The following is a 24,481-nucleotide window of genomic DNA, read 5'->3' on the forward strand; positions in this document are numbered from 1 at the left end:
CTTGAGAAATCTGTATACAGGCCAGGAAGCAATAGTTAGAACTGGACATGGAACAACAGACTGGTTCCAAATAGGAAAAGGAGTACGTCAAGGTTGTATATTGTCACCCTACTTATTCAACTTATATGCAGAGTACATCATGAGAAACGCTGGACTAGAAGAAATACAAGCTGGAATCAAGATTGCCAGGAGAAATATCAATAACCCCAGATATGCAGATGACACCACCCTTATGGCAGAAAGTGAAGAGGAGCTAAAAAGCCTCTTGATGAAAGTAAAAGAGGAGAGTGAAAGAGTTGGCTTAAAGCTCAAGATTCAGAAAATGAAGATCATGGCATCTGGTCCCATCACTCCATGGGAAACAGATGGGGAAACAGTGGAAACAGTGTCACACTTTATTTTGGGGGGCTCCAAAATCACTGCAGATGGTGACTGCAGCCATGAAATTAAAAGACGCTTACTCCTTGGAAGAAAAGTTATGACCAACCTAGACAGCATATTCAAAAGCAGAGACATTACTTTGCCAACTAAGGTCAGTCTAGTCAAGGGTATAGTTTTTCTGGTAGTCATGTATGGATGTGAGAGTTGGACTGTGAAGAAGGCTGAGCACCAAAGAATTGATGCTTTTGAACTGTGGTGTTGGAGAAGACTCTTGAGAGTCCCTTGGACTGCAAGGAGATCCAACCAGTCCATTCTGAAGGAGATCAACCCTGGGATTTCTTTGGAAGGAATGATGCTAAAGCTGAAACTCCAGTACTTTGGCCACCTCATGCAAAGAGCTGACTCATTGGAGAAGACTTTGATGCTGGGAGGGATTGGGGGCAGGAGGAGAAGGGGACGATTGAGGATGAGATGGCTGGATGGCATCACGGACTCGATGGACGTGAGTCTGAGTGAACTCCGGGAGTTGGTGATGGACAGGGAGGCCTGGCGTGCTGCGATTCATGGGGTCGCAAAGAGTTGGACACAACTGAGTGACTGAACTGAACTGAACTGAAGGGGTCAAGAGGGCTTTCCTGGTGGCTCAGTGGTAAAGAATCTACCTGCTATCTTTCCAACCTAGGGATTAAACCCAGGTTTCCTGCACTGTAGGTTCATTCTTTACCATCTGAGATGCCAGGGAAGCCTGCCTTGCTTTTACTGTTTGATTAACAGTATCTATTGAATCTACTGTGTGCCAGGGGCTGCAGTAGATACTGAAAATGGAAAAGACAGATCCCTGCCTTGTACAATCATCTCATCTAGCATGTGTTAGAGAAAGAATGCGATGGCGCAGAAGCGGCGGCTATGGTTTTTCCAGTGATCATGTATGGATGTGAGAGCTGGACTGTGAAGAAGGCTGAGCGCCAAAGAATTGATGCTTTTGAACTGTGGTGTTGGAGAAGACTCTTGAGAGTCCCTTGCACTGCAAGGAGATCCAACCAGCCCATCCTAAAGGAGACCAGTCCTGGGTGTTCATTGGAAGGACTGATGCTAAAACTGAAACTCCAATACTTTGGCCACCTCACGCGAGGAGTTGACTCCTTGGAAAAGACCCTGATGCTGGGAGGGATTGGGGGCAGGAGGAGAAGGAGACGACAGAAGATGAGATGGCTGGATGGCATCACCGACCCGATGGACGCCGAGTTTGAGTGAACTCCAAGAGTTGGTGATGGACAGGGAGGCCTGGCATGCTGTGATTCATGGGGTCGCAAAGAGTCGGACATGACTGAGTGACTGAACTGAACTGAACCTACTGCAGTTGTTAAGTGCTCATATACAAGTACATAAATATAAAGCAAAGTATCCAAAAGATATGCACCAACACGCACGGTTGTTTCAGCTTCTGTATGTAATGAGTATTTGTTATACAGTCTGCTCTGCTCTGATACTGTCACAATGACCCTATGATTGTTGAGTAAACTGAGGCCAAAGGTTAAGTAACTTATTAAATGTCTTAAAGATGCTATTAATAGGTCACAGACCTAAGCCAAATCTAAGCTATCTGTCTCCACAGTGGGGACACATGCCAAAATGCCCCAAGAGTGGGAGACAAATCTGAGCTGTGGGCTAAAAGGGACTTCTTGATTATCAAGAATGTCTTCATGTATTATCTGTATAGAAACCACAAAAATAAATAACTTCCATAAAGAAAACAAATGAGAGAGCATTGACCCAAAATTCCAAAATCAGTAAGATCCTTTCCCAGCTGAATGCAGAGTTCCAGAGAAGAGCAAGGAGAAATAAGAAAACCTTCTCACGTGAACAGTGCAAAGAAAAGAGAGGAAAACAATAAAATGGGAAAGACTAGAGATCGCTTCAAGAAGATTGGAGATACCAAGGGAATATTTCATGTAAGCACGGGCACAATAAAGAACAGAAATGGATAAGGACGTAACAGAAGCAGAGGAAATTAAAAAGAGATGGCAAGTATACAAAGAAGTAGTATACAAGAAAGGTCTTAATGACCCAGATAACCACAATGGTGTGGTCACTCACCTAGAGCCAGACATCCTGGAGTGTGAAGTCAAGTGGACCTTAGGAAGCATCACTACAAACAAAGCTAGTGGAGGTGATAGAATTGTAGCTGAGCTATTCCAAATTCTAATAGATGCTGCTGTTAAAAGTGCTGCACTCAGTATGTCAGCAAATTTGGAAAACTCCACAGTGGCCACAGGATGGGAGAAGGTCAGTTTTCATTCCAATCCAAACGAAAGACAATAACAAAGACTGTTCAAACTACTGTACACTTTTGCTCATTTCACATGCTAGCAAAGTAATGCTCAAAATTCTCCAAGCCAGGCTTCAATAGTGCATAAACCGAGAAATTCCAGATGTACAAGCTAGATTTACGAAAGGCAGAAAAACCAGGGCTCAAACTGCCAACATCCACTGGATCATAGAGAAAGCAAGAGAATTCCAGAAAAACATCTATTTCTATTTTATTAACTATGCTAAAGCCTTTGACTGTGTGAATCACAACAACCTGTGGAAAATTCATTAAAAAAGAGATGGCACTACCAGACCATTTTACCTGCCTCCTGAGAAATCTGTATGCAGGTCAAGAAGCAACAATTAGAACCAGACATGGAACAACAGACTGTTTCAAAATTGGAAAAGGAGTATGTCAAGGCCATATGTTGTCACCCTTCTTATTTAACTTATATGCAGAGTACATCATGCAAAATGCCAAGCTGGATGAAGCACAAACTGGAATTAAGATTGCTGGGAGAAATATCAACAGCCTAAGGTATGCAGGGAGAAGGCAATGGCACCCCACTCCAGTACTCTTGCCTGGAAAATCCCATGGATGGAGGAGCCTGGTGGGCTGCAGTCCATGGGGTCGCTAAGAGTCAGACACGACTGAGCGACTTCACTTTGACTTTCCACTTTCATGCATTGGAGAAGAAAATAGCAACCCACTCCAGTGTCCTTGCCTGGAGAATTCCAGGGACAGGGGAGCCTGGTGGGCAGCCGTCTATGGGGTCGCACAGAGTCGGACACGACTGAAGCGACTTAGCAGCAGCGGCAGCAGCAGCAAGGTATGCAGAGGATACCACTAGGCAGAAAGTGAAGAGGAACTAAAGAGCCTCTTAATGCAGGTGAAAGAGGAGAGTGAAAAGCTGGCTTAAAACTCAACATTCCAAAAACAAAGATCATGGCATCTGGTCCCAACACTTCATGGCAACTAGATGGATAAAAAGTGGAAACAGTGACAGATTTTATTTTCTTGGTCTCCAAAATCACTACGGACAGTGACTGCAGTCATGAAATTAAATGACAGCTATTCCTTGGAAGAAAAGCTATGACAAACCTAGACAGATAATTAAAAAGCAGAGACAATACTCTGCCAGCAAAGGTCTGTATAGTCAAAGCTATGGTTTTTCCAGTAGTCATGTACAGTTGTGAGAGTTGGACCATAAAGAAGGCTGAGCACCAAAGAATTGAATATTGATGCTCTCGAATTGTGGTGCTAAAGAAGACTCTTGTGAGTCCCTTGGACAGCAAAGAGATCAAATCTGTCAGTCCTAAAGGAAATCAATTCTGAATATTCATTGAAAGGACTGATGCTGAAGCTCCAATCTGATGCAAAGAGCTAACTCACTGGAAAAGACTGTGATGCTGGGAAAGATTGAGGGCAGCAGAAGAAGGGGACAACAGAGGATGAGATGGTTAGATAGCATCACTGAATCAAATGGACATGAGTCTGAGCAAACCCTGGGAGATGGTGAAGGACAGGGAAGCCTAGCATGTTGCAGTCCATGGGGTCACAAAGAGTCAAACATGACTTAGTAGCTGAACAACAAGATCCTTCAACTAACAGCATTGTCCATCTGGCCTCATAAGCATGGGACCCACTCCTAGGGGCAAAATACTAAAATTTAGCAACTTCCCTGGTGGTCTAGTGGTTAAGAATCCACCTGTCAATTTAAGGGACACAGGTTAGATCCCTAGTCCCACGTGCCACAGGGCAACTAAGCCCATGCACCGCAACTACTAAGGTCCAGAGAACCCCAGAGTCCAAGTTCTGCCACAATGAGAAGCTCACACACCCCAACTAGAGAATAGCCCCTGCTCGTTAAAACGAGAGAAAGCCGGTACAAAGCCGTGAAGACCTAGTGCAGCCATAAATAAATAAACTAAAATCATTATTAATTTTGCTGCAACCATCATTAATTGTGTTACCTACATCTGTAATAAAGATACTCCAAATGCAAAGAGAGACTCTCGTCATAAGGGGGCTTGATACATTTTTTTCTTTCCTAGGAGAGGGTGGACACAGACTAAATAGATTAAGTTTAATTCATTTCTTATTCAATCACTCAATAATCTAATAATCTCTAGAAGCTAACCACAGGTCTATTCTTTAACAAAAAAGGAAAAAACTGGCAACTACATCTGAGAAGCAGGCTTCCTTTAGTAATTACAAGGTACCTGGCAAGACTATTTTAAAACAAAAACAAAAATCTCTTAATATACTACATTATAAAACAGTACCATAAAAAGGATAGGAAAAATCAATGACTCATTACTGTAAGCAACAGCAAACAAAAAGCACTTGAGATCAGATACTGAATAAAGCTCTTTAATAGCTTTTTAATCTGAGACTAAAAGAGCATGTTTATAAATGTAATTAATCACTCTTAGTCAACATTAAACAAAATGGTCATCTCTGAACAAAAACATAATTCACATTACAGCACCAATAAATAATATGATACGTAATGATAATAATACATAATGATATTAGCAAGTCACATGGTTTGCAACCTGAGGCACATGTACGGAGATCTGGATGAATTTCAAGAGTTACATAAGGTAAAAACTGGTCTCAACTGCTAACAGAACATAAGCCTGTCGTACACAGTCACAAGTAGTATTTCTAACAGAATCACCATATAAAGATTATTAATCACATACTCAGAAGATGTATTATTTAAATATAAGCAGTATTCATTTTTTAAAACTCTTTCTGTATATGAGCATTTCCATATGTACATTTCCAAAATATATTTGGGACAGCTGATTTTTGAGCAGAAAAAGTAGTTTTTCTTGGTTTTACATCCTTAGATTCAATGTTGATAGTCAGGTCCTGTGACATCTAAGAAAAAAAAATATACCACAAAAGCAAAAAAAGAAAAAAAAAAGACTTCCCTTTGTTTTCTTTCAAGCAGCAGTTAAAAACAGTACTACTCCAAGTTCTGAGAAGATAGGAGATAGATAAGAAAATTAAAACAATTGCTCTGAGTATTTAAGTCAACTGTCATTAATTGGTACTCTTCCAAAAAAAATTAATTTGCTATCCCTCAGTTAAATCATCACCACTTAAATAATAAAATGAATAAAGAAAACAGTTGGGGAAATATGAAATTACACAGTAATGGCAGTCATTTGAGATGCATCAGAATCACAAAGTAAATCACTCCAGGTCCTTGAAAAGTGCCACATCTCTCAAACTGAAAATAACTGAAACAGTAGGCTTATTTCCAAAAGTTGTCACCATATGGTACAATAAACTTTACTGCTTGCCTCTTATGATGAATGAAAGAAACCTACAGATAAGGGAAATGTAAATTTCTAAAACATAGTGCTAGGTTCAACCCACTTGACAACCGAAGTTGCCCAGCTAAGAACATAACAAGTGGCATTTACTAAGTGCTTACCATATGCCACCACGTGAAGTGGAGTCTAGTACTAAGACCAATGTACAGAGAGAATGACACCGCTTGCTGTGTGCTAAGTCATGTCAGTCATGTCCAACTCTTTGCAACCCTATGGACTATAGCCTGCCAGGCTCCTCTGTCCGTGGGATTCTCCAGGCAAGAATACTGGAGTGGGTTGGTTGCCCAGTAACCAGGCTGGGGCCATCCAACTACTCTATAGCAAAGCTAGGATCGACATCCACATCTGAACTGGCCTCATAGTTGTGATACCCTACGAAGGACAAATTTTTCAACTTGAGGACTGTTTAAGGTAAATATTACGTTAAAATTGCCAAGCAAAATCAGTTAGAGGATATTCCCACAAACCAATATGCCCATATCAGTATGGAAACTGTTTGTGATAATTACAAAAGTTTTTCCCTCCTTTTCCCAAAATTATATCTGACACATGTGTGTTCAGCTACAGTTACCTGAAATCAAATGGGTTTTTTAAAAGTAGCAACACTCAAATTTTCTTGGTGGTCCAGTGGTTGGGAGGCCACCTGCCAATGCAGGGGACATAGGTTCAAATCCTGATTTGGGAAGATTCCACATGCTGCAGAGCAACTAAGCCCGTGCACCACAGCTCCTGAGCCTGCAGGCTGCAACTACAAAAGCCTGCACATCCTAGAGCCTGTCCTCTGCAACGAGAGAGGCCACTGCAATGAGAAGCCTGCTTGCCACAACTAGAGAAAGCCTGCACGCAGCAACAAAGACCCAGTGCCTCCAAAAAATAAACAAACAAACAAAAAATACAACACAAATGAACATATCTACCAAAAATTTTTTTAAGAAAGAAAGAGAAACAGCACAAGAAACAGAACGTACTAGTTAAGAATGCTGTTTGGAACCATTTAGGGCTCCAATCCCTGTTTGCCCACCAGTGAGTTTGGTGCAAGCTTAGACTATTTACTCATCCTCTTAAGCTTTGGTTCCTGCATCTGTGAAGTAGAAAATTAAAAAACAAACAGTTTTTTAACAGGTGTCTCACTAGCCAGGGAAAATTTCTTACAGCGGTGCCTAGTGCCAAAAAAGTATTTAAGAAAAGTTTGAGGAAAAAAGAAAAACTGAGAGGCCCAGCCCAGTCTAAATAGATTCAGTAACAGCAAAGTCCACATGTCTGGACACACCACTTTCTCCCCTAAGTATGTTATGCCCGTTATGTAATAGATTTAGTTTAAGGAAGAAGAAAACGGCAGCTGTAAAATAAAACATTAGCAATACTTCCGTTGGGCATCCAGTAGGAAGATGGCTGACTTCTGAGGCTCAACGAGCTCTGGTTGGGCCATGAGCAGCACGAACAAGTGTCCTAACAGCTCAGCACAGGGAACCTTAATGGGAGCCAGACGTGTGGTATTTTCCTAGTTTGCTTGACTTTTGCCTCATTTGATCTCTTTATCTTGAGTCCAGGGCTCCCAGGTAGCACAGTGGTAAAGAATCTACCTGCCAGTGAAGGAGATCCCTGTGTCAGGAAGATCCTCTGGAGAAGGAAATGACAATCCACCCTAGAATTCTTGTCTGGAGAATCCCATAGACCGAGGAGCCTGCTTGGCTACATAAAGTCCATGGAGTCGCAGAGTAAGATACAAGTGAGCAAGTAAGTTGCACACATAAGTCTTGATTCCTGGTCTTTAAAAGGTGACTTTTTCTTCAACAACATTAAAAAAAAAAAAAAAAAATCTAAAGCACTGAAATGAGCATGACCTCTCTTATAACACAATACTCAGACACAAGGTGACCTTTTTCTTCAACACCATTTAAAAAAAAAACAATCTAAAGCACTGAAATAAGCATGACCTCTCTTATAACACGGTACTCAGACACAGTGGCTAGGGAGGAGAGCTGATTCTGTCCAACTGCTTCCCTACAGAGGGTAAAGCCTCTGTGAGAATCCAAGGACGTGAAAAAGGTGGACAAGTCTAGGCTGTGCTTTATGGACTGGTGGATTGTGAGATGGGCACAGGTGTGTGGGTGTGTAGGTGTGTGTGTGCAAGTGTGCATAAGACGGGTAGAGGGGTGTGTGTGTGAGAGATGGGCAGAGGGGTATATGTGTGCATGCATGAGATGGGTAGAGAGGGGTGTGTGTGCATGTGTGAGATGGGTAGAGGGGTGTGTGTGAGAGAGATGGGTAGAAGGGTGTGTGTGTGTGTGTGTGTGCATGAAATGGGCAGAAGGGTGCATGTGTGTGCGTGTGCATGCATGCACACCTACAGAGGTCCCAAGGGATCACATTGCTTCCATCTCTCTGGAGTCTTTCACTGCCTCCCTAAACCCATCGGTCAGGACAGCAGCTGGCATTTATTGAGTACCTGTCTGCTGTTGCTGCTGCTGCTGCTGCTAAGTCACTTTGGTCATGTCCGACTCTGTGCGACCCCGTAGATGGCAGCCCACCAGGAGTCGGCGTCCCTGGGATTCTCCAGGCAAGAACACTGGAATAGGTTGCTATTTCCTTCTCCAATACATGAAAGTGAAAAGTGAAAGAGAATTCGCTCAGTCGTGTCTGACTCTTAGCAACCCTATGGACTGCAACCAACCAGCCTCCTCCGTCCATGGGATTTTTCTACTAGCTATAAAATATTGAAATGTTTCATCCATACAGTTTTGTGCAATTTTCCTATCATCAGCAGACAGAATACCCATTTCACAAACAAAGAACTGAGACTCATCAAGGTAGGTGAACTGTCTGCGATGCCACCAAGGAAAGGCACTGACCTTCTGCCTCGCCGGTGGAGAGCTGTCCTGTCTGCACCATGCACCTGCACCTCTACATAACCTCTCGTGCCTGAATCCCTGGCAAACCTGACATTCTACATAGATCTCGGATGCCCTCACACCCTCCCACCTAAGCCAAAGCCTTCAGAGGGGTGGCTGCTTCCAGTTCATGGTCCTAGCAGCTTTTTTACAAGCACCCAAAGCACTGACTCAGTAAATGTCTCCCAAGGGCTTGCTGGGCCCCGGCGCGGTGCTCAAGGCTGATGATACGCTGCTGGGCAGGAGGAATGCTGCCCTGGGCCTGCAGGGCCCCGCACTTGCAGGAGGAGACATGGAACAAGCACCGCTGGGACAGAACAGACACCAGGCTTCGGCCCTGTGGACCATGTGGGCAGAGTCCTGCAGCCACACTGATGCGGAGCCGGACTGGCCCCGGAGGCCTGGCCAGAGCTGAAGGAAGGTCTGCCCTGGACTCTCCGTTCAAAAAAACCCGTGTGAACTCATCACACCTGCCCAGGGAGAGCTCTGTGAACAGCCTGGATAGAAAATAAATACAAACACTAAATACATCCATTTGGATTTAACAGCAGAGAAGAGGAACGTGCGTCCACCAGCCAGTGCCATCCGGCCTTCGCATTACTTAGAGGAGAGGCAGCTTCCTCCAGTCCCAGATAGAGAAGTGAAAGGCCACTTCCTGCCTCCTTTTGACTTTCCCTTCTATCCAGGTCCTCAGGGCACCCGGAGACACAGCTGCTTCCCGCACCGCCCCCCCACCACACCCAGCACAAACCAGGGGAGAAGTCACATGAAAGGAAGTGATCTGGGGGCCCTGGAAGGGGGAGGGGGACACTCCCACCCTGCTGCTCAGGGGTAAGGTCAGGAATGTGACTCCTGCCTGTGAGTCTCGTGTGACAGGCTGTCAGGGCTTGGAATCCGCAGGAGGTCCCCACAGCCCCTACGGCAACATCTTGTGGTTATTATTCTTCTCTGCACCCAGAAGGCAGAGCAGAAATGGTTCTGAAACACTGAACAGGCAAGTATGTGAGTAAGTGTTGCATGAAACACGTAGCAGGGCCTGGAAGGTGACAGGCATCTGAGCAAACACGGCCCCCCCACACACACACAGATGCCGAAGCCATATTGCAAAAAATTGTCATAAATATTTCAGAAGGGTCTGTCCAGCAACTCTTTCTGATAAATTACTCAGAAAAGGTGACCAATCTGAATTAAATACTTAAAATGTAGTTTTCGTCCTACTCATAAAATAGCATCATAACCAGAAAGACATCCTGCTTGGCTTGCAGAGTGATATACAATTGGGAGAGTTCACGTACAAATTCTCACATCCAGGTTCTCCTGAATGGCTGGGTGATCAGGCGACAGTGGGTCTGTAAAACCAAGCAGAAGCTGAGACAGGGCGCCCTCCTCAGAAAGTGTGGCCCTTTCCCGGTCACCTTGGCCCCATCCTTTCAGTGCCCTGCCCACGGCAGCCCACAAAACCTCACACTACCCTGAATGTAAAGGCAAGCAGCATCATGCTAGAAGAGTAAACATCAAGGATTCTGGGTTCTGTGTTCACCTAGGCCCTAACTCGGAAGCAGAGGCTGGGCCACTGGGACAACAAGGCAACTGGGGGACGGTGGGGGGGCGGGGGGCGGCACAGGCGTGTAAGGGAATAATGCTTTCCACAGCCCAGCACAGCCCCCACGGGACACTGTCCTCCCCTCGTTCTGTGACCACAGTTCAACCACAGGGGCAGGACTAAGGCCTCAAATGCCTTCATCCCATGCATTACTGCTTTCAATGGACTTTCACGGAATCCCAAGACTGAGTACACACAGGTCTGAACCTCAGAACTCGTCTATCACCTGGACAGCTGCCCCACCCCACCCGCTCAACACGAGAGGAAGAGAACTGAATTTCCCATATCAGCAGTTCCAGAGAAAAGAGAATCCATGGGGTAAATGTCAAGTCTCCCAAAGAGATGTGGGGAAGTGGCTCTGCAGTCTGGGGCCAAGACACCCCTACCTACGCACGACTTGGGCAAGAGCGAACCTCAGCCTGGCTGCAGCTGCAGAGGTTGCTCGGCTGTTCTGTCGCCTATCATGTTGTCTAAGTCCTAAAACAAACTATGAAAGCAGCAAAGGGGAAGTGTATTTTAAAGAAGTGAGCTGTGTTTCTGAATCCTAACCACACCACTGTACAGAAGTACCACTCATCAGAGAATTATAGCTTCATCACATTGGTTCTTCCAATACAATACTGATAATGACTGTTATGTTATTAACGTAAACAGTAACAACTTTTTAAGGCAAAGTGCTCATGTCTTCTTAGAGACAGACAGAGCAAGGAAGTATTCTAGCCAAGGCAAGAAAGGGCATTTAGGCACAAGCAACTTGCCTGTTAGCAACTTGCTCAAAGTCACACAGCTGATCAGGGGTCAAAACAGCTCTGCAGCTCACACATGAATTTCAGAAATAAATAAAATTCAGTAGTCAAGAAAACAGTAAGCGCTAGTGAAGAGGAAACACAGAGATGAACCACTGTTGTTTACATGCATATACACACAGACCTTGATATACACACACAAACAGATGCCAAAGTCATATTGTAAAAATTCCTGTTATAAATATTTCAGAAGGATCTGTCCAGTTAACTTTCTGGTAGATTATTAAGAAAAAGGTGACCAGTCTGAATCACGGATTTAAAATGCAGTTTTCATCTTACTCATAAAACAGCTCAGTAACCACAAAGCAACCACTCACACATCAAATTTTTCTGGAGTTGAGTCAACATTCAATATCATCACTCTTGAATGGGTAGCATGGACGTTCCTTCCAACAAAGTCTGTGACTCCAGCACAGCCCCGGGCATATGGCGCCCTCTAGTGGCACACACTTCCCCACAGCCAGTGAGCTCCTTTACAAGAGCTTAGAGCGGCGACCTCCAAACAATTCTCACACAGCCACTCAGCTCAGCTGGGTTTTTTCTTTTGCTTTTTTAGTAAATGCTTGCAATATACACATAATTATTTATAATTTTTATATGTTCATTATAAAACTTAGATCAGAGTTGCTTACAGTGTAAAGTCTTTTTAAATGTTGTCTGAATAGAAGTTCTAGTAATTTTTTCTCACACACACCCCTATCACAATAGCTCATCTCAACGACCCACTCTGGAGGCAACTGTGTGTGAGACAGTCCAGTGTGACCACTCAAAAACATCAGACCTCATTTCTGTCCTTGAGAAGACAACATTTTCTCCCTGAGAGGCTGGCTCGGTTGGGTGAATGAGGCAAATAATCCTGCAGTGGGTTAGTTCATTCATTAGCAAGTTAAATGTCAGGCCAACCACAAAACTGAAGTGGCTCTAGAGGATTTGGTAAAATTCCCTCCAAGGAACCATACCGTCTTGACTCAACACTTAGTGCAGGAAGCTCAGCAAATCTAAAAGGACACCCTGAATGTCGGGTGTCCCTACTGTCCTTGCAGATTGCTCACCTCTGTGTATTAAAAAGTAGCGCTGGTGGTAAAGAATCCACCTGACAGTGCAGGAGATGTAAGAAGCAAGTTCAGTCCCTGGATGGGGAAGATCCCCTGGAGAGGGACATGGCAACCAACTCCAGCCTTCTAGCCTAGAGGATCCCATAGACAGAGGAGTCTGGCAGGCTACAGTCCACAGGGTCGCCAAGAGTCAGACACGACTGAAGGGACTTAGCATGCATGCATGCATGTGTATTAAAAATCTTAGTACTCTTAAAGCCTTTTATCTTAAAAAAAAAAAAAGCCTTTATTACAAAGAGAGAGACTTTCAGGCCGCCACACCGAAAGAAGACAGCAATACTCTAACCTGCATCAACAGGCAGAATTAAGTAGACGTACCATCAATGTGCACTACAGAAATAGTGAGGTGTTTCTACCAAGACTCTCTCACAATGAATCAGAAAACACACCTGGTCTAGACCTCACTCCCAACATCCTGATGTGGCATCGCGGTCGAGAACCTTATTTTTGAGCAGCAAGGTGCCGACTTGCAAATTACTTTAAAAAAAAAAAAAAGAATGGTAGGGCATGTATGTGTGCTCGGCTGTATCTGACTCTGTGCAACCCCGTGGAGTGTCGCCCACCAGGCTCCTCTGTCCGTGGAATTCTCCAGGCAAGAATACTGGAGTGGGCTGCTATCTCCTTCTCCAAGGGATCTTCCCAACCCAGGGACTGAACCCGTGTCTCCTGTGTTTCTGCACTGACAGGCAGATTCGTTACCACTGAGCCACCTGGGAAGGTACAAAAAGAATAACCTGGAACAAATTCACATCACATGTAGGATAAAGGCTAACATGAAGGTGGGATAAGGAAAAGTTTCTGGTTTTACCCCTTCTTCCCACCTAACACATCCTCAAAGCCGAGGACAAAAATCAAAGATCAGTTAACTATAGTGTTCGTTCCTATATAGCACAGGGAAACAGAGCCATTATTTTGTAATAACTTTAAATGGAGTATAACATGTAAAAATACTGAATCACTATGCTGTATACCTGAACCTAACTATAAATCAACTATATTTCAATCAGTCAAATTAAACTGAATGTTCCTTCAAGACAGGTACCATGTGTTAAAACTGCATTCCTAGTGCTTCCACAGCTTGGATATGCACGCTTTACATGCATGTAGAAGCAGAGAAAACTTCTATTTCTCCCAAAATAAGGTTAAGAAAAGATTATTGAAAACTCTATGTTACTACAGTAGTTCAATAATGAGACACTGAAGGAAAGCGTAAGATAAAAATTATCTGTGATGGCTAATCTCATGTGTCAACTTGCCTAAGTTACGGCTCCCAGTCTCCTGGTCAAACTCCAGTCTAGATAGTGCTGTGACGGTGTATTTTTTTTTTTATGTGAATTAAATCAGTAAACTCAGAATGAAGCAGATTATCCTCCATAATGAGGGTGGGCCTCATCCAATCAGTTGAAGGCCTTAAGAGAAAAGAAAAAAACAGCTTCCCTGTGTCTCCAGCCTGCTGGCCTGTCCCACACATTTCAGATTTGTTAACCCCTACAATAATGTGAGCCAATTCATTAAAATAAACATTTCTCTTGCCTTTATATTTTTGCATACATACATATATATATATATATATATAATTTCCTCTTTTGGTTCTGCTTCCATAGAGAATCCTGTCTAAATAACTGTCTACAGATTTTTCAAAGACTATGACCAGAAGTATTAATTAATTCACTGCTCTCTGATATGCCAAATATTAAAACACATGCCCCCTAAATTAAAACCAAACCATTATATCAAGTACAATCAGATGAAGGATATTCCACTAACACCAAAATGATAAGCGTAATGATAAAAGGGCTAAGAAAAAATCTTCCCAACCAATATACTTAGACCAGGCCAATGGACATTTCATTTTAATAGTGGTAGGGAATTTTAGTCCAAAACAATGATTTCAGGGTGCAGATATCTTACAAGATATTACACTTCATAGAAAAGTGTAATTCAGTTAATTGCCAGAATTAACTGAATAAAAAAGAAGAAAATATGCTAAGAAAATTAAAGGTGAAAAGAAGAAAAAAATATTAATTACCTCTTGGTTGTCTTTGTTTTGGTTTGCCCAGAAAATCTTATGATAAAGCGTCTCCATTGAATTGCTGGAATCCGTTCGGTCAAAACAGTGTCGATCCAATACCTCCAACGTGTGCAAAACCCGACTAATGGTCACCCCTAGATGCAGAAAGCAAGCAAGCAGTTAAGGAAGGCCAAACAAAGCCAGAGCAGCATACTACAAAATCATCATCAGGTGGGACAAAAGGAGACATTATTATTCTCAGCATAAAAGAACTGCCAACAAAATCAAACCTGACATTCTAGACAGCCCAGATCTAAAGGGCACAGACCAAAGAATGTCCCCAAAACTCAGGAGGGAACTCTGTCCAAAAGCATCCTTGTGCACACTGAGGACTGAGTAGCAAGAATCAGAAACACGGCATAAAATCCAACATCCAAAAGCACTCCTTCTTCTGCTGGGTTCTGTACCTGCTGTTGACTCTTGGCACTTGTCAAAAGACCACCGAACTTCCACCGCACGGCCTCTTTGTTTTATCTGCTGTTCTACCTCATAAATCCTTGCCCGAACCTGAAAGATAATCACTTCTAATTAACTTTTGCTTAGAAAGCCACGGCAGCTGTCTAAATCATGTCAGGTTTTTCCACGCAAGCAGAGCATCCCACAGTGAACCACAGTCTTGACTGCATTGTAGGAAATGCAGGTGGCTGCCCAAGAAGCGCATTTTAAAATTTATAAGTGCTGACTCTATGCCAGTGTTCAATGCTAAATGCTCACAAAAATACATGCTTACCCAAAAAATCATTATAAGCGAAACACTTTCAGAATATCATAGAGAAAGGTCAAAGTTCTAAAATATCTTTGAGCCACTCTCCTACATCTGAAAGCAACTAACCATGTTTTATTAAGAAAACTGCTTGGTTTAAAAGGAAAAAAAACAGAGCTTTTTTTGTCCCAGTCCTGTGGTTCAAGTTTCTTCAGTCTTTGAACCAAATAACCCAGTCCTAATAAAAATATATAATAGTTACTAAATACCCAGACTCCCAGCTCTATAGTATATGACTCTACTAACACACAGACTGATATATTAACACTAACCCTGAGTGTCGTGATCTTGTATCAGAACTACCACCATAATTACTGTCTGAGGGGCAGAAGTCTCTGCAAGAACAACCCAGCAAGATGTTCAGAAGAAAAGGAACAATGCGATAAACGTCTGCTGTTCACAGAGGCTATGGACTTCCCTCTGCCCCCAGAGAGATGGAGATGGAGACGGAGATGGGAGGGCCCCTAAGAACCCAAGGCTGCCGCAACCAAGCCTGACCCACTGTGCCATGATGCTGCTCCAGACTGCAAACACCCCTCAAACCACCATAACAGCAAGCCTACCTGCTGGTTGAAAGCCGTGTTTCCTCCCGGCATGGGGAGGCTGGAGGGGGCCACCTGCAGCAGATCCAGGGGCGAGCCGGGGTTCGCGCTCTTACTGTCGTTTGTGGAGTAATTCCACACCAAGGCACTTGGGCAACAGAGAGTAACAGTCTGGAAATAAAGTGGTAAAATTCAGATGTTTAGAGGAAGGAAAAAAACTATCACAAAAGCGTTAAGAGCTTAAAGAAAAAAGTCATAAATTACAGTTCCCAACGAGTGAGCTTAAAACATGAACATCTTTTCTAACCCCAGTCTCAACTTTTCAAATGGTGAGACCAAAAAATTATGACAGAATTATTCATTTGCATAGGTAAAAATACACCTATTGAGAAATTAAGGAATGTTCTAATTTATAAGCTAAATTCTAGCACAAGAAACCTAGGAAATTAAATAAAAAATCAATAAATTTTAAAATTGTCTCCTGAAACAATGTTTTTCATGCAATTAAAATATGTTAATTTCTAAGGCTGTAAAATCTAAAAAGATTTTTTTTTTAACCTCTCAAATAATGGTATGATATGTAGCCTCATGCAAAGAGTTGACTCATAGGAAAAGACTCTGATGCTGGGAGGGAATGGGGGCAGGAGGAGAAGGGGACGACACAGGATGAGATGGCTGGATGGCATCACTGACTCGATGGACGTGAGTCTGAGTGAACTCCGGGAGTTAATGATGGACAGGGAGGCCTGGCATGCTGCAATTCATGGGGTCGCAAAGAGTCAGACACGACTGTGCGACTGAACTGAACTGAACTGATGTAGCCTCATAAACACTGGGCAGGCAGCAACCCTGCACAGGGCCCGAGCAACACACTTTTTTAATAAAAGCCAGTTAGCAAAATTTTTTTAGGGCTTTCAGATCACCTAAAGTCCCTGTTACCTACACTTCCTTTTTGTTTAACACCTATTCTTAGCCTATAGGCTGGACCTGGCCTTCAGGTTATAGCTTGCCTACCCCAACCTTGGACCCCTGTAGACATTTTTTACTCTGTCAGCTTGCACAAAGCAGTTTCTGTGACCAACTTACTTACACATCACAACCACCCCAAGCAGTAGGAAGCGATATTTCCCAACTGTTCCAAAAAGGAATGGAAGCCACAGAGGAGATGAGCGACCAGCCCAAGGTGATTTCAGGCCTGGAAGCACTACACTCACTAATCCTAACTATGGATTAGGTTCTCATTAAATTAAGTACTATAGTTCTATAATACTATAATTATTACAGTTCTCATTAAGCACACGCTCTGTGCTGAACACTGTCCTGGAAGCGACAGTGTAAGAACTGTCCCCAGCCTCCATCCACACATGGGGAAACAGAGGCGCAACGTGAAAGCTACGACCTGGCAGAGCAGAGGCTACAATCAGGGCGGTAATGATTCTAGAAGGCATCTTCCCCAGTACGCTCTTGTGCCACTCAACTACACCAGCTCAGAGAATGAATGCAGTCTTTCTCTTCTAAAATGCAAAATTAATGATTAAAAAACTAAACTCTGAGGCCCAGGAGACATCTTCATGGAAACCAGATGGCATATATGAAACTCAGGCCCTGAAGCCCACCAGCAGGAGCATTCGTCTTCACTGGTCCACATCCCATTGCCTTCCTCTTCTCGTCTCCTGTCCATGGGGAAGTAGTTCCCTGTGTTAATTCCAAAGCCTCTGGTATCCAGGGCACCAATCCATCCAACAGTCCTCCGCTCCTAGTCTCGGACTCCCCTCTACCAGTGTACCCTTAGCTTAGGAATACATTCAGGCTTGCCCGTCAAAAACCAAAAAAAAATTTTTTTAATCTCCACTCACCTAGCACCAAACTCTCTTCCCTTCACAGGAATGATTCTCAAATCTCCAACATTCCTCAACCCACACCTTACCATGACTCCTCACTATCATTCACTGACCATCTCAACCACCACGTCAGTCTCAGTCATCTCCTTATCAGACCTCCCCAATCACCTGGGCACTGTGCACTACTCACTCCTCGTGAAACCTCCTGCAGTGCCCACAGAGGCAGTCCCGCATGGGGTTAAGAGTGTGAACCCTGGGTCCCAAATGGGTGCAATTTCCAGGTTCGCCTCTTACTTGCTGTGTGACCTGTGCCACCACCTCATTATTCCTGTTACAGGAATGATATTGGCTCCCTTCTCATAGGATGATTCTGAGAACTAAAGGATGCAATATTCCTACATCTCAGAAGAGTGCCTAGAACACGATAAATGCTACCGCTCTCATTACAACTGAATTATGACCATAACAGTCTCATCATCTTTGTTTCGATAACAGTACTCTCCCACCTCACTCTTCTCTCTCCAGCCTGGCCAAACTTCCCTGGTCACCTCTGGGATCTTCCCCCCTGCTATCTCTTACCTACTTGTTCCCTCTGGGCCACAGATCATCCCTCGCTACTAACTCTTTAGGAGATCGCTCCCTCTCCAGTTCTTGACCAGCCAAGAGGCCCAAATCCATACCCCTGGTCTGTGGTCTGCCCCCATCTTCAGAATCAGACATGCAACCATCTCCTGAACATATCAATTAGAGATAAGACAGTCCAAAACTGAACTTACACAGACTCATCCAAACTGACTTTTTCCTTGTCTCTCTCTCCCCTATCCTCCCCACTCCCAAAGACCTTCCCTCTACTGTGGCCAAAGCAATCTAACAAGCCACACACTGACCATAAAACTCCCTGCATAAAACCTCCCAATGACTTCCTAATTACAAGGCCCACAAGGGGTCTTCTATCCCTGACCCCCAACACATTTCACACTTTACGTTTCAAGAAAGCCAACCTGCCCACAAGATGACTTACCAACCCTCCGGGCCTTTCTCCACGCTGTTCCCTCTGCCAAGAACAGTCTACACCTTGTTTGTTTGTTTTAAACCAATATGATAAGTGCTAGACCAGACCACTTCCTTCAGAAAACCTCCCTGAATTCTAGGTTGAATTCCACTTCTCAAATCAGCCCCCTGAGCATCCCTCCACCAACCTTCCCTCATCTCAGCACATGGACTCTCAAAGCCCTTTACTAAAGAGCATGACACATTAGTAGGAGCCTAAGAAATGTGACCTGAACACTGATCTTTGAGCTCCCAGGTCTAGGACAGGGCTGTATCTCACTCTTGTCAGCACTGGGCCAGTGGCTGACATCCTCCTGGACCACACAAGCAATGATGCTGGGCAGCTAAAGAGAGTCTGAGAAAACTATTCGGATCTTAAACGAAGGCAACCATCTCAAGCTGCAGACTGAGGAAGCTACATAATGCTGCATGGTGAAGCTGTCTTCCCCAAAGAACAGTAACACAGCTGACTTATTCCATGGGTTCCCTGAACAATTTTTCAATCATAGAACAGCCCCAATAAAGAACTATGATAGCCATCTAGACAGAAGCAATGAATCCTCTCGCGTTTGTGATCCAACACAGGGATCCAAGAACAGGAAACTTCCATCTATCAGTTATTTAGACCAGGATAAAACTAGAGTTGTGACGTGACAGTTGAAGCATCACCCCCAAGTCCCCTGTTTGCTGCACAGAATGTGGGCATAAAGCAGGAAGGGCCGAGGACTTACCTGCAACATACAGCTAAGTCCATAAACCAGGGGGCCATGCTGTGCACAGGAAAGAAAGTCGGAGAAGGCCAGCTGCACAGGGCTCATGCCGGGGCCAGAGGGCCCGGGGCTGGGGGCCCCGATGCTCGAGCTGTTTGGGCCTATTATCACATGGGGCGAGTGGGCAGCAAGGAGGCTGGGGCTGTCGCTCAGCAGCAACGCCAGACGCCGGGCACAGAAATAGGCGAGACGACGTGACAGGTAGGCCGACTGGACAAACTCATCTGAATACTGAGGAATACAAGGACACCAGCCTTCAGTCACGTCTCAGGCTACTCGGTGAAATGACCATTATAATACAGGCTTCTCATCATTACAAACAAAAACAAAAGCTTTCAGAAGTACTACTACAGATCAGTGCTGTCCAAGAGAAATGTAATGCGAGCCACACATGTAATTTTAAATTTTCCAGTATCCACTGGGTGCCACGCACGCGTGTGCGCACACACACACACGAAAGATGTGTTTTATTTGGCCCACTATACCTAAATCTAAAATGCTATCATTTCAACATGTTATCAACACAAAAGTATCAGTGAGATATTATATACCCCTTTTTCCATACCAGGTCTGAAGCCTGGTGGGCACTTTAAACAAAGAGCACATGACAATGTGAACTTGTCACATTTCAAGGGTTCATGAGTCATGGCTGGCTAGCTCCTAGAGCAGGCATCACAGGTACCGACGTCTCGGGGAAGACACAGATCACCAGTATGGTGTGGTCTCTGGAAGGGGCTGGCTACTTTTCACTGGATGCTCTTCCGTATTGCCTGAATTGTCAAATATACGAATTACTTTTCCAGGAATTTTTCTTTAAATAAATTTCATCCAGACAGCCTAAATTTTAACACACCTTGGGACAATCGTGAAAATACGATGTTCCCACCCTGAGGGGCTCAAAGAATATTATAAGAATGTAGAAGATCCTCTATCTCCCTAAAAAGAGATAATGGGTTTTGTTTTCACAGCGATCTATGTGAAGGAGACAGTATTTAAAGAGCTGTTTGCTCAGCTCAGGGACAAGGGAAATTCATGTGAGTGAGAATACTTGAGAGGGACACATGGCTAGTACCAGTGACCTTTGCAACTTACACAAAAGCCTCTTATCACTTCGAGTGTTGTAGCATTAAGATCTTTCCTCCTTCCATTTCAAAAAAGCCACCTCTACTTACCTCTTCATTCTTACCAGACTCATTCCTTGCCCATAAAATCAACTGGCTCATGACTACATGTACTATACCTGCAGCATTAGCGGTAATAAGAGTTTAAGAAGATCATCATCCATTGGTCTGATCTTTTCTAACACATCCAAAATCCATGTCAAATATTCGTGCTTTTCCAGCATTCCTTCCTTAAATGAACAAAGAAAAATTACACTGATAATGTTAAAGCAAAACCAACTAAAATTCAAAAAAAAAAAACCGCACACTCTTATCTTTATGTGTAAGTATAATTTTACTATTGTTTTCCTTGTTGCAAAGCAGTCTCATTGATGAAAGTTGAAATTCTAAAGAATGAAAATAACTGGTGTTATTTTGCACAGTTGGCTTGGAGGTTTTTGGGGGTTGTTTCTGCATACCTGCCTCATTCTAAATTGATAAAAATTAATTCCTACAAGAAGGAAAATTTGGAATGCCCAGATTCCCAGGGAATGTCAAGTACCTGGCTAAATTTCAGTATACTAAGAACTCATACTACACTGGCGTGCTACAGTCCATGGGGCCCAAGAGTCGGACACGACTAAGCAACTGAACTGATGAACTCATACTCACAGGAGGAAACTTGGCCAATGTTGATCACTACAAAGAACAAAGCACCTATCATATCATCATCTCCAAAAGAGGCTGATAACCTCATCAGAGCCAAGGCCCTCTAGTAGCCTCTTTTGCTATCCTAAAAGGAATTTCAGATACCATAACCCACCTACAAAATATAACTTTAAAAATCAATATAATGGCCTATAAGAAATGAAAGGAATTTATAATAAAATGACATCTAAACTTCTGACATAACTACACTAAAAACAACATGCCCACAAATTTCCAAACCGTTCCACAGGGTTGGTATGGCCCCCCTTAAAATAAGCACTGTTAACATTTTCATCTATTGCCTTCATATATACACACACACACAAATAAATACTTCTTTATGACATTCTATGTACACATAAATTTAATGTCATATTACAGCTTTATGATTCACATCATAAAAGAGTCAAGACAGAAACAAATGACCTAAATGGGAAAGAAATCCAAAAAAGGGAGGGGTGGGGGGTGGGTGGGGTGTGTGTGTGTGTGTCTGTGTGTGTGTGTGTCTGTGTGTGTGTGTCTGTGTGTGTCTGTGTGTCTGTGTGTGTCTGTGTGTGTGAAGCTGATTCACTTGCTGTACTGTAGAAATAAAACACTGTAAAGAATTATACTCCAATAAAATGTAAAACAAACAAAGATAAAAACAAAAAGTTATGTTTAAAGTCACTGAAACTTTTATGGTCATTCTAGTAACAATCTTAGCAGTTAAAATGAAGCCCTACTTTGTTCCTAGCAACTCTGATGTATCTATGGACCATATAACCAGCGGTCCACTACCATGATTATCGACAATGCATTTAAAAATATACTGCTAAATTACTGTTTATGTATTTAAAACATTACAGTGACACCACATTCATGATATCAAAGTTTTCACTTATTGCTAATTTCTTTTCTTGTCTGCACCAAGGGATCTTAGTTCCGCAACCAGGGATCAAGCTCGTGTCCTGGCAGTGAAAGCAGGGAGTCCTATCCACTGGACCACCAGAGGATTCCCCTTATTGCTGATTTCTAATTTTTTTAATGTTTCAGCTAACAGTTTAGCTACAGGAAAAAGCGCAATTTAAAATTATCAGACCAATAAAGTAAACTTCATGTTAAAGAAATAAATAAAATGGAACTTTGCATTAAGGATTAAGAGATGGTGAATGCAAGGTTCAAAAAAAGAGAATCTTCATAAGCATGACTTCCAAGGATGACATAATGTTCATCCTCAAGATGCTTCTGTTATGCACCCGTACCCTTACTTATGCATATGAATGTCTGCACACACATACACTCCAGTTTCACATTTCAGATTACAATGAATTAAAATATAATGAACTTTTAAATGTTAACATTAAAGTTAGATTCATCCATTTAGAACCTAACTGCTTCCTATAAAGGAGATACTGATTTCCATGTTCCTAAAAAATAACCATTCAAAAATACTAAGCATGCTTAGAGACACCTTTTCAAAGAGACAGGCTAAATCCTCAGCTCAATAAAAGCTCAGAGCAGGCAGGGAAGGAGTCCTCTGCTAAATGAAACTAGGATTTGTAAGCATTTTCTTTTTTACTGATTTAAAACTAACAAAGCTAACTCCTAAAGGACCAGGCTGTTTCCTACTTTGAGCTCTTAGAAAAAGTTGCTTACCACCTGGAAATTATAATTAAAGTTCTAAGGGTAGAAATTTAGAAACCACACATCCTTTCTACCCACCCACCCCATCACAACAACAGGTCATGAAAGTCTATCCTGATAATACAACTTCAGCTGAATACATTTGTCCTTCCTTCTCACCAAGAGTAAAGATTGAGGCAAACAGCACAAGTGCCATCTTCTGGTTAGTATGATGTACATCAGTGCCTCAGGATGGGAGTTCTAATCAGTCCTCAATGTATTACCCATCCTCTCAACCATATTTTAATCTGCAGCCAAACAAAATTAAGATGACCTTTCATAATAACTAAGCTCTAAAGAAAATCTACTATAAGATAGGAAGCATCAGCATAAAAAATTATTTGAATAAATATCTCCAATTTATGTAAAGTCAAATGGCTTGGGAGGATTATATCTAATAGTGCCATTGTAAGGCAATTAATGGCATTAAAAGAGCTGACATCACTGAATCCTGGCGATCAATACATATAATAGGAAGCTGTCATCTCGGGGCAAAGGTGTCACCTTTGATACAAATTCAGAGCTATGCTGGGTGGCTTTCTTTGAACGCACTAGTTCATATGATGATGATATAATGTAACACCCCCCAAAAACTAAAGTGTAAGGAACTTGCTCTGTCTTGAGTTTCGTAGGAAGCTTACCTGGAACATGTGGAACGCCAGCTTTTCGTTGTACTCCCACTGCCTCATGGCCTGCTCCACGTCGGGTGGCACAGGGACAGGGCCATCGCCCGCGCTGGAAGCCAGGTGGTAGAAGTCGGAAATCTTGGCCAACTGCTCTCGAAGATACCTGGTAGATATTTGCGTCCACTCTGCATGTTTTTTAAAAAAAGAAGCCATTTCCAGATACAATGAATGTAAGAATCTACTTTTCCTCCCTCTTTCTGGTTAAGAGTGTACTTATAAAACAAAAATCTATTACACAAAAATGGCTTTGGCAAACATATATAAGCACTGTTGAGAAAAGTACACCCATGCCAAAGCCCTTAAGCAATGTGCACCAGTGTGACATGGCCACCCCATCGCCCAGCAACGACGTCGGCCAGCTCTCCCCTTCTGCCTCTGTGACCCCAAACCTAGGAGAAGAGATATCCACATTTAAATTAAAAATACAAACAGAGACACAAATAGGAAATAGAACAGTGGAGGTAATTCAAGAATCATAATTCAGGACATGGACAACAGACCTGTGGCTGCCAAGGTGGGAAGGGGGTTAGTGGGGAAGGGATGTATTAGGAGTTTGGGATTAGCAGATGCAAACTACTATAGATACAGAATGGATAAACAAGGTCCTACTGTATAGTACAGGGGACTATATTCAATATCCTGTGATAAACCATAATGGACAAGTCGGGGGGGGGGGTGTGCGTGTGGTGTGTGTGTTGTGGGGGTGTATTGTTGGAGGGCGGGGTAGGGAGTAGCTTTCCCAGTAGCTCAGACAGTAAAGAATCTACCTGCAATCCATGAGACCTGGGATTGATTCCTGGGTCAGGAAGATCCCATGGAGAAGGGCATGGC

General features: G+C 43.1%; 1 protein-coding gene across 3 annotated transcripts in view; it reads right to left on the minus strand.

The window, feature by feature from the left end:
• Positions 1-24,481, minus strand: part of MED12L (mediator complex subunit 12L) — a 361,426-nt gene that overhangs the window by 261,764 nt on the left and 75,181 nt on the right. For all 3 annotated transcript variants that reach the window (XM_069580602.1, XM_069580597.1, XM_069580588.1), the window contains 6 exons: positions 23,606-23,775; positions 20,735-20,845; positions 19,456-19,725; positions 15,855-16,004; positions 14,936-15,035; positions 14,487-14,623 (listed from right to left, as the gene is read on the minus strand). In XM_069580602.1, the coding sequence (XP_069436703.1) occupies positions 14,487-14,623; positions 14,936-15,035; positions 15,855-16,004; positions 19,456-19,725; positions 20,735-20,845; positions 23,606-23,775 (938 nt within the window). The remainder of the gene's footprint in view (positions 1-14,486; positions 14,624-14,935; positions 15,036-15,854; positions 16,005-19,455; positions 19,726-20,734; positions 20,846-23,605; positions 23,776-24,481) is intronic.

Source organism: Ovis canadensis, chromosome 1 (assembly GCF_042477335.2).
Source record: "Ovis canadensis isolate MfBH-ARS-UI-01 breed Bighorn chromosome 1, ARS-UI_OviCan_v2, whole genome shotgun sequence".
NCBI lineage: Eukaryota > Metazoa > Chordata > Mammalia > Artiodactyla > Bovidae > Ovis > Ovis canadensis.